Source organism: Salmo salar, chromosome 01, assembly GCF_965601325.2.
Source record: "Salmo salar chromosome 01, fSalSal1, whole genome shotgun sequence".
Lineage (NCBI taxonomy): Eukaryota > Metazoa > Chordata > Actinopteri > Salmoniformes > Salmonidae > Salmo > Salmo salar.
Window position 1 is genome coordinate 165436874 of NC_138291.1, and position 18627 is coordinate 165455500.

The window sequence follows — 18627 nt, forward strand, 5'->3', positions numbered from 1 at the left end:
CCAGGAGGGGGAAGAGGAAGAGTGATTTCATATATGTTACGAATCCAATTTGTACAATATGTTATGAATTTGTTGTGCTTATCTTCAAAAACTGCATAGGGACACCGTTTGATAGTGCTGTGTACACAATGAGATCTCTGCCTATGTACTGTACCGTAGTCTCGTCGTGGATTTGTGAGTGTCCATAGAAGGAGAGTGTCCACAGAAAATAAGTGTTCATAGAAGAAGACATTATTAGCAATGCAGTAGTGGGTTTGTTGGTGATAGTAGTACTACGGTAGTAACAGTGCCCCTATTAGTAATACTACGGTAGTAAGTGTTGTTTATCCCTCTGTAGGCTCTGAGGCTGGGGGAGGGTGACAGTGGGGGAGGAGCACCTGAGCTCGGTGACCTGGCTCAGAGACGAGAGGCTAGCCGGGACATCCAGAGTTGCCATGACAACGCCCAGGCCGAGAAGAGGTACTTTAATATTGCCGGGGCGGCAGGTAGTCACTGGTTTGAATCCCTGAGCTGACTAGGTGAAAAATCTGTTGATGTGCCCTTGAGCAAGGCACTTAACCCTAATTTCTCCTGTAAACCGCTCTGGATTAGAGCATCTGCTAAATGACTAAAATGTAAATGAAACCTCACATAGTGACAGACCATCTTCTACTTATACCAATCAATCCACAATGAAAGTAAATAGCCATTTCTGAAATGAATCATGTCATTATTGGAGACACTTAAGGGCAGTGTGAATTGTACTATTCGTTTTGCTGTTTGTCTTGCTCATCTCCAGTGGGTCTTGTTGCCAGCGAATGATGAATCCCTTTCATCACTATTCTAAATGCAGATTGTAATAGAACTGTATCAGAGACATACAGTAGACTCATCAGTTAGCACCATAGAGATAGGATTCTAGTGCACAAAAACCTGTTTTAGCATGGGCAGCGCCAATGCGGAATTTCACCATTTTGAAGTAGTCAACTGGGTGGGACTCCCTATGGGTTAAGGAAGGATCACATAATTCCATCCAGGTCACCAGGAGGGATCAGCCAATGATTTATACCCGTGAGGAAACATTACATAACTGCAAATAGCAGTAAATCGCCAACCTTGACTTTATACCTGTTCAAACAAGACACTAGGTGGCAGTGTGCACCCTTTCCGTTTGTTTGCCAGCTCACAGAATTTGGACTACAAAATGGAGACAGTCTCCATGGCGCCGCCCATGTTCTCACAGACGCCATAATCGGACAGGTATAATGATGCGAAGTCCATGTTTAGCACCTTTTACCAGGGTCATATTCACTTTTTTCTAAAGTGTGCACTAATAAATATGTCGCAGGTCGTAATGAATCTAATCTTTCCTCCTCGGTTTCAGGGCTACTCTACCGCCCTGCGAACTCTGACGCCACCTTCTCCTTCTAGCTAGACAGCTACAAGGCCATGAACATCCAGCACCAGAACACCCTGCTCAACAAGATGGCTGGCCTCGCCTGATGACATCACCTCCTGTTCCTAAACTACAAGAAATGGCTGCAGGACTTGAGATTGTTGCACTTCGAAACTGAACCGTTATGGTTTGACAAATCTCGGCATCCAGTTCAAGCATGTGGCATGGCCATGTTTTGTGTCACAAGAGATTAGGATTGGACTAATGGACTTTTGTACCGAACAATAGCACAATTCAGTGGTTATAGTATGTTTCTGTGGAATATACATGATGTTTGAATGTAAATGTAATCCAGGAATGCCACTGTCAATACTCTTGTAAGGTTGTTTGCTGTGCAAACAGATTAATCAAGAACATGGTAGTCTGTGTATGAGCGCATATAGTAGTGCTGCTGAACATATTGTAGTAAAATGTATAGACATTGTATGAAAGATGATCTTGTGATGAAATGTGTCATTTCCATGAGTATGTAACTATCACACTTCAGGTGTCCACAGCACTGTACACAGACAACTGACCTTGCAAAGGTTTATTATTATTAAGTCCCATGTGGCTCAGTTGGTAGAGCATGGAGCTTGCAATTTCAGGGTTTGAATCCCACAATGGGACCAGTATAAAAAAAAAAATGAAAATGTATGCACTAACTACTGCAAGTCGCTGTAAGAGCATCTGCTAATTGACTAAAATGTAATTATTAATCATTTGAATCATACATTCATATAAAAAAAAAATTGTTTTCTAAAAACAAGATCAATGTGACATTACATGGAATGAGGATTGTTCTGGAAAACATTGTTAAAAAAAACAAATTTTGGCTCGCATCAGTGCATCAATGAAGTCATGAAGACGATCACAGTGGTCTTCACTTTTCATACCCCTTTGTACTCATGTGCACAGTAACCTGTAAAGAGAGGCTCAGCTGGGATACCACGCCTGGGGAGGGTGGGGGGGAGAGAGTTACCAGTCAAGAGAGAGAGGACAGGAAGAGAGAGTTACCACATTGTATACTACCGTCAAGAGGTGATGATTCTTTTTACTACGACTGGGGGGCCACCATGGAATGAAATAGAATAATAATACAGAGAAGTAAACTCAGCAAAAAAAGAAACGTCCCCTTTTCAGGACCCTGTCTTTCAAAGATATTTGGATCTTTATGAATTAACTTCACAGATCTTCATTGTAAAGGGTTTAAAACACTGTTTCCCATGCATGTTCACTGAACAATAGACAATTCATGAACATGCACCTGTGGAACGGTCGTTAAGACACTAACAGCTTACAGACAGTAGGCAATTAAGGTAACAGCTATGAAAACTTAGGACACTAAAGAGGCCTTTCTACTGACTCTGAAAAACACCAAAAGAAAGATGCCCAGGGTCCCTGCTCATCTGCATGAACGTGCCTTAGGCAAGCTGCAAGGAGTCATGAGGACTGCAGATGTGGCCAGGGCAATAAATTGCAATGTCCGTACTGTGAGACGCCTAAGATAGCGCTACAGGGAGACAGGACGGACAGCTGATCGTCCTTGCAGTGGCAGACCACGTGTAACAACACCTGCACAGGATTGGTACATCTGAACATCACACCTGCAGGACAGGTACAGGATGGCAACAACAACTGCATGTCCGCAATAGGCTGAGAGAGGCTGGACTGAGGGCTTGTAGGCCTGTTATAAGGCAGGTCCTCACCAGACATCACCGGCAACAACGTCGCCTAAGGGCACAAACCCACCATCGCTAGACCAGACAGGACTGGCAAAAAGAGCTCTTCACTGACGAGTCATGGTTTTGTCTCACCAGGGGTGATGGTCGGATTCGCGTTTATCGTCGAAGGAATGAGCGTTACACTGAGGCCTGTACTCTGGTGCGGGATCAATTTGGAGGTGGAGGGTCCGTCATGGTCTGGGGCGGTGTGTCACAGCATCATCGGACTGAGCTTGTTGTCATTGCAGGCAATCTCAACGCTATGCATTACAGGGAAGACATCCTCCTCCCTCATGTGGTACCCTTCCTGCAGGCTCATCCTGACATGACCCTCCAGCATGACAATGGCACCAGCCATACTGCTGGTTCTGTGTGTTATTTCCTGCAAGGCAGGAATGTCAGTGTTCTGCCATGGCCAGCGAAGAGCCCGGATCTCAATCCCATTGAGCACGTCTGGGACCTGTTGGATCAGAGGGTGAGGGCTAGGGCCATTTCCCCCAGAAATGTCTGGGAACTTGCAGGTGCCTTGGTGGAAGAGTGGGGTAACATCTCACATCATGGCAAATCTGGTGCAGTCCATGAGGAGGAGATGCACTGCAGTACTTAATGCAGCTGGTGGCCACACCAGATACTGACTGTTACTTTTGATTTTGACACCCCCTTTGTTCAGGGACACATTATTCAATTTCTGTTCGTCACATGTCTGTGGAACTTGTTCAGTTTATGTCTCAGTTGTTGAATCTTATGTTCATACAAATATTTACACATGTTAAGTTTGCTGAAAATAAATGCAGTTGACAGTGAGAGGATGTTTCTTTTTTTGCTGAGTTTATGTATCTCTATGGGCACGACTTACTGGACCATGCGACAGCGGTGCTTGGCTAGACGACTGTAGGCATCGTTTAGGTCCCTCACATCCCTGTCACTCCACAACCGCTCCCCTACAGCACTGGCACGGGGCCTGAGCATAGGAGAGAAACACGTTATGGGACCAAGACTTCTTAGTAATTAAACTGTAGGCTATAACATTGCTGAACATATGTGTGAGATAGATGAGAGAAAGGATGTTTCATTATTATTAATGTGGTGTTGCCTGGTGTACCAGAGTCTAGGGGTCAGGTTGGTAGCATCCACATATTCTCCCCACAGACATGCCTCTCCTCCAATCACCAGCTTTTTCTGGGTATCTGTGCCTGGGTTCAAAGGGTAATTTAGGGGTCAGGGGGTAATCACATTCACATAAACATCATATGTAAACATTTATGTATGTCAATATCTGTATTTAATCTTACCATGTAAACAGAGTTTCTGGAGGGATATTTTTCTGCTACTTCAGTCAACAGGCTTGCACTTAGTTGCACAGAAATCCAAACCGTGTGACCATCGGCTCATAAGAAAAAAAGCAGATTGCTTTTGGCACGGGGAGCGTTTTCCCTATTCAGACTCAGAAAGTGGGTGACCTCAGAACTGTGTCACATGAATCCACTAGCACTCTAGAACAGCAGGGCCAGGCAAAGTCTTTATCAACAAACTATAAAGCGAGTCATTCACTGTATTGGTTTTTGCTGCCCTACTGTTAATATTGAGTGAGGTATCGTCAGTGGTGGAAAAAGTACCCAATTGTCATACTTGAGAAGTAAAGATACCTCAATAGAAAATGTCTCAAGTAAAAGTCATCCAATAAAATACGACGAGTAAAAGTCTAAAACTATTTGGTTTTAAATATACTTAAGTATCAAATGTACATGTAATTGATAAAATGTACTTAGGTATCAAAAGTAGAAGTATAAATAATTTAAAATTCATTATATTAAGCTAACTAGGCGGCACGATTTTCTTGTTTTTTCATTTACAGTGTGCCCCTGGCTAACACATCATTTACAAACGAAGCATGTGTTTAGTGAGTCCGACCAGATCAGAGACAGTAGGGACGACCAGGGATGTTCTCTTGATAAGTGTGTGAATTGGACCCTTTTCCTGTCCTGCTAAGCATTCAAAATGGTACAAGTACTTTTGGGTGTCAGGGAAAATGTATGGAGTAAAATGTACATTATTTTCTTTAGGAATGTAGTGAAGTAAAAGTTGGCAAAAATATAAATAGTGAAGTAGATACCAAAAAAAAAAAAAAAGACTTACGAAGTACTTTAAAATATTTTTACTTAAGTACTTTACACCACTGGGTTTGTGATGAGTGTTGGGGCCAGTGTGCAAAACGACAAACTAAAAACTCCTCAAACCTTAACATGAACAAGCACCAAATAAGTTGGACATTTTAAGGATGCACGAGTTGAACTAACACAGCAAAGACAAGTAAGAGCCGAGGAATGGTACTTTCTCAGAAATAAAGCCTGTCCAAAGCATCTATATGGGCTGCCAATGTAAACGCAGCCTAATTCTGATTGTTTTTTCCCCATATATATATATATTATTTTTTTTAATTAGTGGAGAACAATATCAGAATTTATCTGCCTGTGTAAACACAGCCATATAGGGCACACACCATTGAAGTTCTGTGGGTCGAACTTGTAAGTGGCCTACCAGTCTTGGCCGTAGGAGATGCGGTTGAGGTACCAGGGTGTGGATAGCAGGGTCTGGTAGCCTGATGCTGTGACCCTCGTCATCTCAGCCTGGTACTGCTGCTGGTTGCCTTTCCACATGTGGATTAGTGAGCCTGCCTTTAGCTACATACAGCAGACACACACATATATACACATGCAACATGTGATTGAGAAATAGCCTTAGCAATTAGGAGTATTATTAGTACTAATTAGGGTAGAGTAGTATTTTTTGGAGAGAAAAACATTAAATAGAAAAACAAAATGCCACAGCAGAGCTCTCATGGATAAGCTTGCATTCAAGATGCGAAACATAGCAGTGACCAATTGAAGGAGCGGTCCTCTTGTCAGACGCTTCCGGTGGGGTGGTTTATATCAGTGCATTGGCATTTGTCTCTCTTTGGGGTAGACATCACAATACAGAGTTGGCTGCATTTGTAAGGTTTTACAGTGCATTCAGAAAGTATTCAGACCCTTTGATTTTTCCCACATTTTGTTAGCCTTATTCTAAAATTTACATTTTAGTCATTTAGCAGACGCTCTTATCCAGAGCATGCATTAAATAAATGCATGCATTTATTTTATTTAAAAAAACATCTTGTACTGGCCCCACGTGGGAATCGAACCCACAACCCTGGCGTTGCACACACCATGCTGGCGTTGCAAACACCATGCTCTACCAACTGAGCCACAGGGAAGACTAGATCAAATAGTTTTTTGCCCCCACTCAATCTACACACAATACCACAAAGCAAAAGCAGGATTTTAGAAATGTTTGCAAATGTATTAAAAATAAACTGAAATATGATATTGACATAAGTATTCAGACCCTTTACCCAGTACTTTGTTGAAGCACCTGAAGCAGCGATTACAACCTCAAATCTTCTTGGTTATGAAGCTACAAGCTTGTACACCTGTATTTGGGGAGTTTCTCCCATTCTTCTCTGCAGATCCTCTCAAACTCTGTCAGGTTGGATGGGGAGCATCGCTGCACAGCTATTTTCAGGTCTCTCCAGAGATGTTTGATTGGGTTAAAGTCCGGGCTCTGGCTGGGCCACTCAAGGACATTCAGAGACTTGTCCCGCAAACACTCCTGTGTTGTCTTGGCTGTGTGCTTAGGGTCGATGTCCTGTTGGAAAGTGAACCTTCGCCCCAGTCTGAGGTCCTGAGCGCTCTGGAGCAGGTTTTCATCAAGGATCCCTCTGTACTTTGCTCCATTCATCTTTCCCTCGAGCCTGAGTCTCCAATTCCCTGCCGCTGAAGGTTCTCCCATCTCCACAGAGGAACTCTGGAGCTCTGTCAGAATGGCCATTGGGTTCTTGGTCACCTCCCTGACAAAGGCTCCTCTCCCCTGATTGCTTAGTTTGGCCAAGGGGCCAGCTCTAGGAAGAGTATTGGAGGTTCCAAACTTCTTCCATTTAAAAAAATGAAGGCCACGGTGTTCTTCGGGACCTTCAATGCTGCACAATTTTTTTGCCAACCTTCCCCAGATCCGTGCCTCAACACAATCCTGTCTCAGAGATCTACGGACAATTAATTCGACCTTATGGCTTGATGGGACCTTATATAGAAAGATGTGTGCCTTTCCAAATCATGTCCAATCAATTAAATTTACCACAGGTGAACTCCAATCAACTTGTAGAAACATCAAGGATGATCAATGGAAACAGGATGCACCTGAGCCCAATTTCAAGACTACACACACACACATACATATACACATACACACATATATATATTTTTTTAATACATTTGCAAAAATGTCTAAAAACCTGATTTCGCTTTGTCAGTATGGGGTATTGTATGTAGATTAATGAGGATTTATTTATTTAATCAATTTTAGAATAAGGCTGTAACGTAACAATGTGGAAAAAGGGAAGGGTTCTGAATACTTTCTGAATGCACTGTATGTCAACTTCTTGCTCATAATGTTTAACATGGTACAGTGTTGCTGGTCTTGAATGTAACCCTGATATAAGAGAAGCATTGTGCAGCTGAAAAACAACGCATCATGAATGCCAAGTGAACATGTACAGAAAGGAAAATAACTGACAACGTAGGAATTGTCAGGGATAGTATTTGGAAAGTAATACACTGCAACAAGCCATGAAGATGTATACTTCGGGCCCCCTGTCAACATTGTAATACAGTGTTTCTCAATAATGGTCCTGGGGACCCAAAGGGGCATTTTATTTTTTGCCCTAAAATTACATAGCTGATTCAAATGATCAACTCATCATCAAGCTTTGATGATATGAATAAGGTTTTTAGTGGTAAGGCAAAAACACCCCTTTGGGAACCCAAGACCAGGATGGAGAAACATTTGTAATGGATTTAAACAAGACACTTTTTCAACTGAATAGGCTGCTCTCAAAACCAGCAAGAGCTAATGGCACAATATGGAGCCAAACCCGCCTTCCAACAGTCACCATCGCCATACAACAACTTTCTTCCAGAGAGCAGAGATTTCGATACAGCTGTGCAATATCCAAGCGCAAACCTGTTGAGTGAGGTCTTTCAGTTTTTAATCACCATTTTGGCATTTTCAGCCTTGGCGTGTTAGGCTAAAACTCAGAGCAATTTCCATAAATAAATAAATAAATAAAATACGTTGAGAGTATAAAAACACCATCTGATGAAGCCAACTGACCCTTGAAGCCGAGTGGCTCGGCTCTGTAGTACTTCTGCCAGTCCTGTCCATAGCTAATGTAGTCTAGGTACCAGGGGGCGGAGAGGATGGTGGTGAAGCCCGCCTCCGTCACCTTCTGAAGCTCCTCCTCCACCTTGTTCCCCATCCACACATGCACTACCGTGTCCGACTTCAACTGCAAGTATTACACTGATTTGTTAGACTCAGAAAACATGTTTGTCTGTGCATTATTTGTGGATGTGGTGGTCAGACTTGGGTTTCAAATAGCCGATCGATTCAAATACATTGAGCGTTTGCTTGAGTCTGATGGGAATTCGATTAAGCTTCCTCGAATGGGTGGCATTTTCAGTTTTGGGACTTTTCTATTGGTCTATTAATCCAGGCAAGCTCAAACAGACACAGACTTTAAGTTCTGGTGGTTATCAGATAGTATTAGTATTATCTTTTCCTTTCCAACTCTAACAGGGGGGAAACTATAGAAGCCAAGCCATGAAGCTAAATGTACTACTATGTAAACACAAGGTAAGAATTGAGTAGGGTAACTGAAGATATTTTGATTATAGAAGTATCAGAATTTGATTTCAGAAAATGACCCTTTGATTTCTAGACATCGGAGTGGCTACTTTTCAATCTGCCAGTGCTGATAACTGCTGTTGTTCGGCTACCTTAACACCGTTGTCAAAGACCTCCTGCCAGATCATGTAGCCCTTGTTGGTAGTGGTGACGATATCCAAGAGCCTATCATGTGACAGAAAATAACCACATGATAACGTGAATAATTAAGCTTCAGAAAAAAAGAGTGGAAATCAAGGAGAGGAAATCTTTGAGAACATATGGATAAGTTACGGTTTCTCAGGTTGGCCGAATGACTGATCAACGTAATTTGTTTCACTTTAAGGCCATCCAGAGGTCTGAATGAAGCCACACCTCTGCATGTAGAAAGACTCCAGCTTGCTGTAGTCCATCCCAAAGCCTTGCTGCTCCATGAACTTCTGGATGTCAGGGTTGGACTTCCTGTGGATCACAGAGGCAGAAAGTAGAAGTGATTTTTATTGATGTGAGCCAAGACACGGCCTACCGTACGGGTTTCTGTGATTTAATTTCCATTGAGTGTCAAACAAGCCAGTGTCACATGGCTGTTGGCTATTGACAATTATTGTGGTCATACATTTGTAGTGGATGAGGAGTCTGTGGTTAAGTGGGTGCTGTGGTTAAGTGTGCCATTAAACCCCTACAACTCATCCAGAACGCCGCAGCCCGTCTGGTGCTCAACCTTCCCAAGTTCTCTCACGTCACCCCGCTCCTCCGCACACTCCACTGGCTTCCAGTTGAAGCTCGCATCTGCTACAAGACCATGGTGCTTGCCTACGGAGCTGTGAGGGGAACGGCACCTCCGTACCTTCAGGCTCTGATCAGTCCCTACACCCAAACAAGGGCACTGCGTTCATCCACCTCTGGCCTGCTGGCCCCCCTACCTCTGTGGAAGCACAGTTCCCGCTCAGCCCAGTCAAAACTGTTCGCTGCTCTGGCACCCCAATGGTGGAACAAGCTCCCTCACGACGCCAGGACAGCGGAGTCAATCACCACCTTCCGGAGACACCTGAAACCCCACCTCTTTAAGGAATACCTGGGATAGGATTAAGTAATCCTTCTAACCCTCCCCTACCCTCCCCCCAAAAAAGATATAGATGTACTATTGTAAAGTGGTTGTTCCACTGGATATCATAAGGTGAATGCACCAATTTGTAAGTCGCTCTGGATAAGAGCGTCTGCTAAATGACGTAAATGTAAATGAATATATTAACTGTAACTCCCATTGGAAAATGCATGTTAAATGTCCCTGTCTCACCAGCAGCTGAAGTTGACCTCGTCTCCTCCCAGATGGACGTAGGCATCAGGGAACACTGTGCTGACTTCCTTGAAGAACATGCTCATAAAGTCATAGGTTGTGTTGAGCATGGGGTTGACCGGTCCGAACGAACCAGAGGGGCTGGCTCCAGAGTAACAGGGGGTCAGCAGGTCCTTCTGCCCTGGAAGGGGTGAGCATGAGGGGGAGGGAAGCATGAGTGAGATGGGTGCATTCGAGAGGAAAGAGGAGTCATTTGGTGCAGATAAAACCAATGCAATATCAGGTAGCTGCATATTTCAGTTAAATTCTTACAAAAATATTATGAAAATGTGCATGTCTAAAGGACAAAAGACAACCCTGACCCCCTAGAAATGAACCCCTCGATACAGCCAGAAAATGTTCATCTGAATGACCTCACATTCACCTTTGCCCCATGACTGAGTGTGCCCAGGGGTGTCAAACTCGGGGACAACCCGAATGCCCCTTAGGCGAGCAAACTCGATGATCATCTTCACATCAGAAGGCGTGTACACATGTGTGTACGGCTGGTATGCTCCCTGCAGTCACAGGATAGAAAAAGTTATCTACACACATTTGACATTTATATGAAACATGCATCATTTATGCACGTCCTGTACTTCATGATCACAATGAAGTTTAGACTGGTTATATATCCCTACATCTATGATTACAGATGTGTTAGCAATATGATGGCTCTACCTAGCCCTCCAATAGGCCTTGTGAAGCACTGACCATATTCTTTTCACATTTCACTTCCACCATATCCCCTTCACCCATCTAGTCCTTTCAGGTATGTGAAAACTGAAGGCATAGCAGCTGAAATGGTACCAGGATATCAATAACAACGCCCATCCACTCACATGTTGACTCAGCTGGGGGAAGGTACGGCTCAGGTAAGGGAAGGAGGGGTCATCTACTATGTGCCAGTGGAACACATTGAATTTGTTCCACGCCATGGCTTCCTGTGTATGGATTGGGGGAGAACATGATGTTATGAGTATGACGTTATGTTATGCCATTATTACAAATTGAAAATGATTTGAACATATGGCCAATGCAAACATTTAACCATAACAACACAGTGAACTGAAATCAGGATCCATGTATCGTCCTCTTACCAGATTGGCTAAAATGACTTTGATGGGCAGGAAGTGACGAGAGGTGTCCAATAAGAGGCCTCGATGTGCAAACCGTGGGAAGTCGTGAATGTCTGTCCTATTGATGCTTTTCTGTGAAAATAAAACAATTTTAAAATGAAAGTATTATTGAAATATTGGTACAATTTAAACTACTTATATATAATGAATACTGAGGCCAAAACCACAATGTTGGATTGAAAATAGCTTGCTAAATTGAGGGCAACTGAATGTCCAAATGTGTTGATGCAATACAAAACACTTGGAATAATAACAAATGAAAACCGGTGAGGTAGTTTACTTCCGCAATCATACGACTGGTGTTCAGACATTGGTAAGGCCTCCTGGTTGAATGTAGCAAACTATTCACATGGCACTAACGCAAACTTACTGCTCCATATTCATCCTTATACACCAACTGGCTAAAAGTCTCCAGACCTAGCAATTAGGAAACGAGACACAGACAATGGTTAATCAACAGTCACAATCGCAACGATTGCAAAGACATGCTTTACAACTAGGGATGTGCACCTTACCATTTCAAGAGGATTCGATACGCATCTAAACGTATGGGCTCCGATACCATACAGGACAGATACGTTTTAGTTTAGTTTGAAACGATTCATAAGAGTCGGTTTGATATGTGGTGTGTGTGTAAATGATGTATGTCTATAGTGCATGTACTATGTAGGCCCCTGAGTTGAGCCATAAGGGAGACTAGGCATCTACCATCTCATTACCACTATCAGATTAGGTGGGTGCACTGTAGCCTGTTTTTGGTCCCCCACTTTGGTTCTGAAATCACCATCACACACTTGTCATTTTTGCAGATTAAATGTTTGAGCTAGTATCAATATTTATCGTTTAGAAATTAGCTATGACAAAGCCAATACATGGCACAACTTTGGATTTCACCCCCCCACATATCTCAAAATCAAATGGGTTTGATCGTTTGGAAGTTAACAGAGTGATCTTCTCTTCTCTCGCTTCTGCCACACAGTTCTCCTCGCAAAAGTGACTGCTGTCCTCGTTATGAAGTTATCAACTTTACCCTGTATATCAAAAAACGACCAAATACTCTGTTTAAAGCAAAACTACCAACACTATTGCAGACGCTCTTATCCAGAGCGACTTACATGAGCAATTAGGGTTAAGTGCCTTGCTCAAGGGCACATCAATAGATGTCACCTAATCATCTCTGGGATTCGAACCGGCAAGCTTTCGGTTACTGGCCCAACCTCTTAACCGCTAGGCCACCTGCCGCACAGTGCGCAGTTTGACTAGGCTACTGATATCGCCTTGAGTTGTTCTGCATTCAAAATGACTTGTAGATCAACAACAAAATAGTCACATGCAGTTTGACACTGAAGGATAGGACTTCAGTTGTCACAATAGATGGTCTTTTCGGAAGGTATGAAGAACGTAATATGAGCAACAACAACACATTGAACTGCTGATTCAGAACGTTTGAATAGATTTTCTGACCGATGTATGCTACATTTGGGTCAGTTTGTGGTCCGCGGACCAATGCAATTGTATCTTAAACATTTGAATCTGTGACCGACGGGTATCGGTGAATTGTTACATCCCCATTTACAACACACTGCTGCAAACCTGGATATGTCTCAAATCAAAGTTAGCCATATGCACAGGAAACAGTGTAGTGTTGTAAACAGTACAATGAAATGCTTACTTGCAAGCTTTCCTCTCAGGACAACAGTACTATGGAAAGTATAAGTCTCAAAGATCAGGTTATGGAATGGCCAATTAATTAGGTCCGATTTCAAGTTTTCATCAATCAATAATTGGTATTTTTGGCCACCGATTTGCAGATTTTATTTATTTTTTATAATATTTTTTAATTAGGCAAGTCAGTTAAGAACACATTCTTTTTTTCAATGACGGCCTAGGAACGGTGGGTTAACTGCCTTGTTCAGGGGCAGAACGACAGATTTTTACCTTGTCAGCTTGGGGATTCAATCTTGCAACCTTACGGTTAACTAGTCCAACGATCTAACCACCTGCTATACATTGCACTCCACGAGGAGCCTGCCCGTTACGCAAATGCAGTAGGAAGCCAAGGTAAGTTGTAGCTAGCATTAAACTTATCTTATAAAAAACAATCAATCAATCATAATCACTAGTTAACTACACATCGTTGATGATATTACTAGTTTATCTAGCCTGTCCTGCGTTGCATATAATCGATGTGGTGCGCATTCGCGAAAAAGGACTGTCTTGCTCCAACGTGTACCTAACCATAAACATCAATGTCTTTCTTAAAATCAATACACAAGTATATATTTTTAAACCTGCATATTTAGTTAATATTGTCTGCTAACATGAATTTATTTTAACTAGGGAAAATGTGTCACCTCTGCAACAGAGTCAGGGTATATGCAGCAGTTTGGGCCGCCTGGCTCGTTGCGAACTGTGTGAAGACTATTTCTTCCTAACAAAGACAGCCAACTTCGCCAAACGGGATGATTTAACAAAAGCGCATTTGCGAAAAAAGCACAATCGTTGCACGACTGTACCTAACCATAAACATCAATGCCTTTCTTAAAATCAATACACAGAAGTATATATTTTTAAACCTGCATATTTAGCTAAAAGAAATCCAGGTTAGCAGGCAATATTAACTAGGTGAAATTGTGTCAGTTCTCTTGCGTTCATTGCACGCAGAATCAGGGTATATGCAACAGTTTGGTCCGCCTGGCTCGTTGCGAACTAATTTGCCACAATTTTAGGTAATTATGACATAACATTGAAGGTTGTGCAATGTAACAGGAATATTTAGACTTAGGGATGCCACCCGTTAGATAAAATACGGAACCGTTCCGTATTTTACTGAAAAAAATAAACGTTTTGTTTGAGATGATAGTTTCCGTATTCGACCATATTAATGACCTAAGGCTTGTATTTCTGTGTGTTTATTATACTATAATTAAGCCTATGATTTGATATTTGATAGAGCAGTCTGACTGAGCGGTGGTAGGCACCAGCATGCTCGTAAGCATTCCTTCAAACAGCACGTTCGTGCGTTTTGCCGGCAGCCCTTCGCAATTCTTCAAGCATTGCGCTGTTTATGACTTCAAGCCTATCAACTCCCAAGATTAGGCTGGTGTAACCGATGTGAAATGGCTAGCTAGTTAGCTGGGTGCGTGCTAATAGCGTTTCAAACGTCACTCGCTCTGAGACTTGGAGTAGTTGTTCCCCTTGCTCTGCATGGGTAACGCTGCTTTGAGGGTGGCCGTTGTCGATGTGTTCCTGGTTTGAGCCCAGGTAGGAGTGAGGAAAGGGACGGAAGCTATACTGTTAGACTGGCAATACTAAAGTGCCTATAAGAACATCCAATAGTCAAAAGGTATATGAAATACAAATCGTATAGAGAGAAATAGTCCTATAATAACTACAACCTAAAACTTCTTACATGGGAATATTGAAGACTCATGTTAAAAGGAACCACCAGCTTTCATATGTTTTCATGTTCTGAGCAAGGAACTTAAACGTTAGCTTTTTTACATGGCACATATTGCACTTTTACTTTCTTCTCCAACACTGTTGTTGCATTATTTAAACCAAATTGAACATGTTTCATTATTTATTTGAGGCTAAATTGATAGTATTTATGTATTATATTAAGTTAAAATAAGTGTTCATTCAGTATTGTTGTAATTGTCATTATTACAAATAAATAAAAATTGTCCGATTAATCGGTAGCGGCCTTTTTTTGGCCCTCCAATAAATCGGTACCGGCGTTGAAAAATCATAATCGGTCGACCTCTAGTTAGTACTTCCTGTAGCTCTCAAGGTCTAGACACAAGAAACTCTAAAGGCAACCACAAAAGTTGCACCTGGGTTATGAAAACAAGTGGAATGTTATAAGCATGCAGAACAATAAAGGGTTATTACAGTATGAAAATAGAGGATGTCGTGACGTCTTGAACAAACCTCTTCATCAGAATATAAACAGTGTGTAGAATAAAAGCCATGACCCCTACCTCTCAGAGCTCCCCACACCTTAGGTGCTTTCAGCACAGCAACAGGAGAGTCCACTGACAGTTTGTCTGTGGAAAGGCAGAGAGAACACAGTCCTATGTTGTGTTTTAAAATGTGTTAACATCCAATAATGCATATTGATTCAAAGACAAGCATGTGTCATGGTTACCCATCTACTTCTTTGATGTGTAAGTAAATACATTCATTTCTCTATTAGTTTGGGGCCTTGAAACTCGTCCACAACCAAACTTGCATGTGTACCACTGGTGTGCATTCATGAAACAGTAGCTAAGGGCCTTCACAACAAAGACCTGACCGTTGAATAAATCCATTATCTCCAAAACAATCCAGGTAATCCCTCTGTGGGATAATCTCAATTGCATTTCCTTGATTCCTTGCGTCTGCTCTTCTCAACTCCATCTCAAAACCCATTGGATGAGAAGGTCAGAGGTACCGCCCTTCTGACCATCTCATCCAATGGGTCTCCCTCTTGGTCTACTACTTACGTAAAATATACTGGCAGACGTAAACCGCACCAGAGGATAATACTCCCCTAAGCACTGGTGTGGGATGATGAGACCCCGAGCCCTCTGGGGAGGCCCCTCCACTATACGACTGAAGTCTCTTCCATTTGCATTTATCCTGCTCCAGTCCAAACTTGAAAACATGGGCCCATAGTCACTGAGTCTCAGGAGTGCTGATCTGGGATTAGGTCCCCCCTGACCATATGCTTTAGAAATCAGATCCTGTGTTAGCACACTCTGAAAGTCTTTGTGCATACAGACCCTGTCTTAGAACACCAGCACCTGTCTTTTCTTACTAGCACTGACTTTGCTGACAGCAGTTTTATTGTGGTAAAATGTACATATTATGACTGAGATATGTAGTTGTCTCTCCTAGCTACCTTAAGATGAATGTGTAACAGTATAGCTTCCGTCCATCTCCTCGCCCCTACCTGGGCTCGAACCAGGGACCCTCTGCACACGTCGACAACTGCCTCCCACGAAGCATCGTTACCCATCGCTCCACAAAAGCCGCAGCCCTTGCTGAGCAAGGGGAACAACTTCTTCAAGGTCTCAGATTGAGTGACGTCACCGATTGAAACGCTGTTAGCTTGCACCCCGCTAACTAACTAGCCATTTCACACCGGTTACACTCACCCCCTTTTGACCTCCTCCTTTGCCGCAGCAAACAGTGATCTGGGTCACGGCACCAATGTAACAGTATAGCTTCCGTCCCTCTCCTCGCCCCTACCTGGGCTCGAACCAGGGACCCTCTGCACACATTGACAACTGCCTCCCACGAAGCATCGTTACCCATCGCTCCACAAAAGCCGCAGCCCTTGCTGAGCAAGGCGAACAACTACTTCAAGGTCTCAGAGTGAGTGACGTCACAAATTGAAACGCTGTTAGCGTGCACCCCGCTAACTAACTAGCCAATTCACACCAGTTACAAATGCACTATAATTGTAAGTCGCTCTGGATAAGAGTGTCTGCTAAATGACTAAAATGGAAAGGTAAGACAAACACCATGCCTGTGCACTCACATGACTCGTCAGATGTCACACTGGGGTAGCTGTCACACTCAGAGTCAGCTGATGTGATCCACACCTGTAATTCAGACATGTCAGAGGCCAATGCCTTTTTGCTCTTGTTTTGCCCTTGCTTTCTGGAACTGGTAAAGATGTACTCATCATACCTAAAGGAAGGAGGAACAAAACCAGTGTGTCATGTTTGTGACAATTGGTCTAGAACCCCAGGAAGAGAAGGAATGTATGTAAGTAGAATGTCTATCCATAATACACTTCAGCAGCAAGCCATTTGTATTTATACATTAATTTATCTCGTACTTTTGAAAAACGTTCAGATTGATACATCTGTAAGCCTAATTAAATAAAAATTGACTACCGGCATTTAAAGCAAACGTTATTGAAATGGGACATCTGAAGTTTAAACAATAACAAGCGACACCTTTTGAGGTAAACAGTTTAGGGTTGGGGCTGGAGAAATGTAACGCCTCATTCATAAACTTATGAGGCAATTAATTTATACTCTTCAAGAATCAATGGGTACATTCATTTAAAAGTAAAAAAAAAAAAAAACGCATATTGCCACTTTAAAAGGAGCTAACGCAAAACAAATAAATCATGAAAGCATGCTGATGCCTGTTATTTACCTTCGATATGCATTTTGAAGAAGTCTGCAGCTCGCACCAGAAGACGATTCTTTAGCGTCGAATATATGGAAGCTAGCACCGCTGAGTTTGAATACTACCGTGGATATTTGGACTTTCTGAGGCAACGGCCAAAGAGATCCATACGGAGAATCACCCAAAGTAGGCTCCTCGTCTATTTCAGCGTCATTATAATCATAATCTTGCGTTGCCCAGCAGACAACAACCGCGAGCAACAACGCTGCAAACTTCAGCGTCGCAAACATGATGTCCTATGGTGTTGCCAGTCTGCTGACAACTGGCAAGACTGTATTAGCCTCGAGCGGGTGGGGCTTGAATCAATGTGGAAATGGGACGAAATCTAATCTAGCAAATCATATAAGACATCTCATATGTCTCTGTTTATCTATTGAGCCATGAGACAGTACATCACTGAAAACCGAGCATTTGTTTGGTTAATGGTCAAGCAGCCAGTGTAACATGTGACCATAGGGACTGGCTAGATGACCTTTCAATCTAGCTATCTGAGGACTTTCAACTCATAAATAATGTAAAGGAAATATAAATACATTATTTATGATTTAGAGGTCCTCAAGATAGCTAGGCTATTTATTGTAAATGCCTACTACAAGTATGAATATCTAGAATATTTCCACAAACACATTACAACATGTTTATGTTTATTTGCTCTCATCCCCACCGGATGGATTAAAGTCTTATTGCCACATAAATAGATCATGGTTAAAAAAAGCATATGAACAAAATACATAAGCAGGTTGAGGGGTAATCTAGCCAGTACCTATGGTCACATATTACACCGGCTGCCTGAACATTGACCAAAGGAATGTTCGATGTTCAGTGAGTAAGAAGACTTTATAATATGACTCCTTGCTCTTTGAACGTTCTAGAATCAACCTTTTCTCAAGCTTTAATTTTCTCCAGCAAGTGGCGATGTTGTCACAAAAACAGTCATGTTTCACAAAGTTGTTTCAGACTCTAATGATGTTTTCATTCAGTATCACATCAATCTCAACAATATCTCACCATTTCACAATTTCTAAGTGGATTAATTATTTGTGACAATATGTTTCGGCAGTAAAACTT

The 18627-nt window shown here is 42.4% G+C and overlaps 1 protein-coding gene across 2 annotated transcripts; it reads right to left on the bottom strand.

The window, feature by feature from the left end:
* Positions 1 to 1949: 1949 nt before the first annotated feature.
* On the bottom strand, positions 1950 to 17977 carry LOC106568911 (beta-hexosaminidase subunit beta). 2 transcript variants are annotated; one of them, XM_045692491.2, is made up of 14 exons: positions 17527 to 17977; positions 16898 to 17049; positions 15354 to 15419; positions 11741 to 11787; positions 11332 to 11442; positions 11074 to 11175; positions 10617 to 10749; positions 10193 to 10373; positions 9271 to 9357; positions 9009 to 9081; positions 8344 to 8518; positions 4241 to 4331; positions 3995 to 4099; positions 1950 to 2368 (listed from the first exon to the last, which is right to left on the bottom strand). In XM_045692491.2, exons 1-14 carry the CDS (start codon positions 17787 to 17789, stop codon positions 2305 to 2307), a joined length of 1650 nt encoding a protein of 549 aa, XP_045548447.1. In that variant the 5' UTR covers positions 17790 to 17977; the 3' UTR covers positions 1950 to 2304. The 2 variants fall into 2 exon arrangements, with proteins under 2 accessions (XP_045548447.1, XP_045548451.1); XM_045692495.2 differs by lacking the exons at positions 11741 to 11787; positions 17527 to 17977 and having other exon boundaries at positions 16898 to 16939.
* Positions 17978 to 18627: the final 650 nt, after the last annotated feature.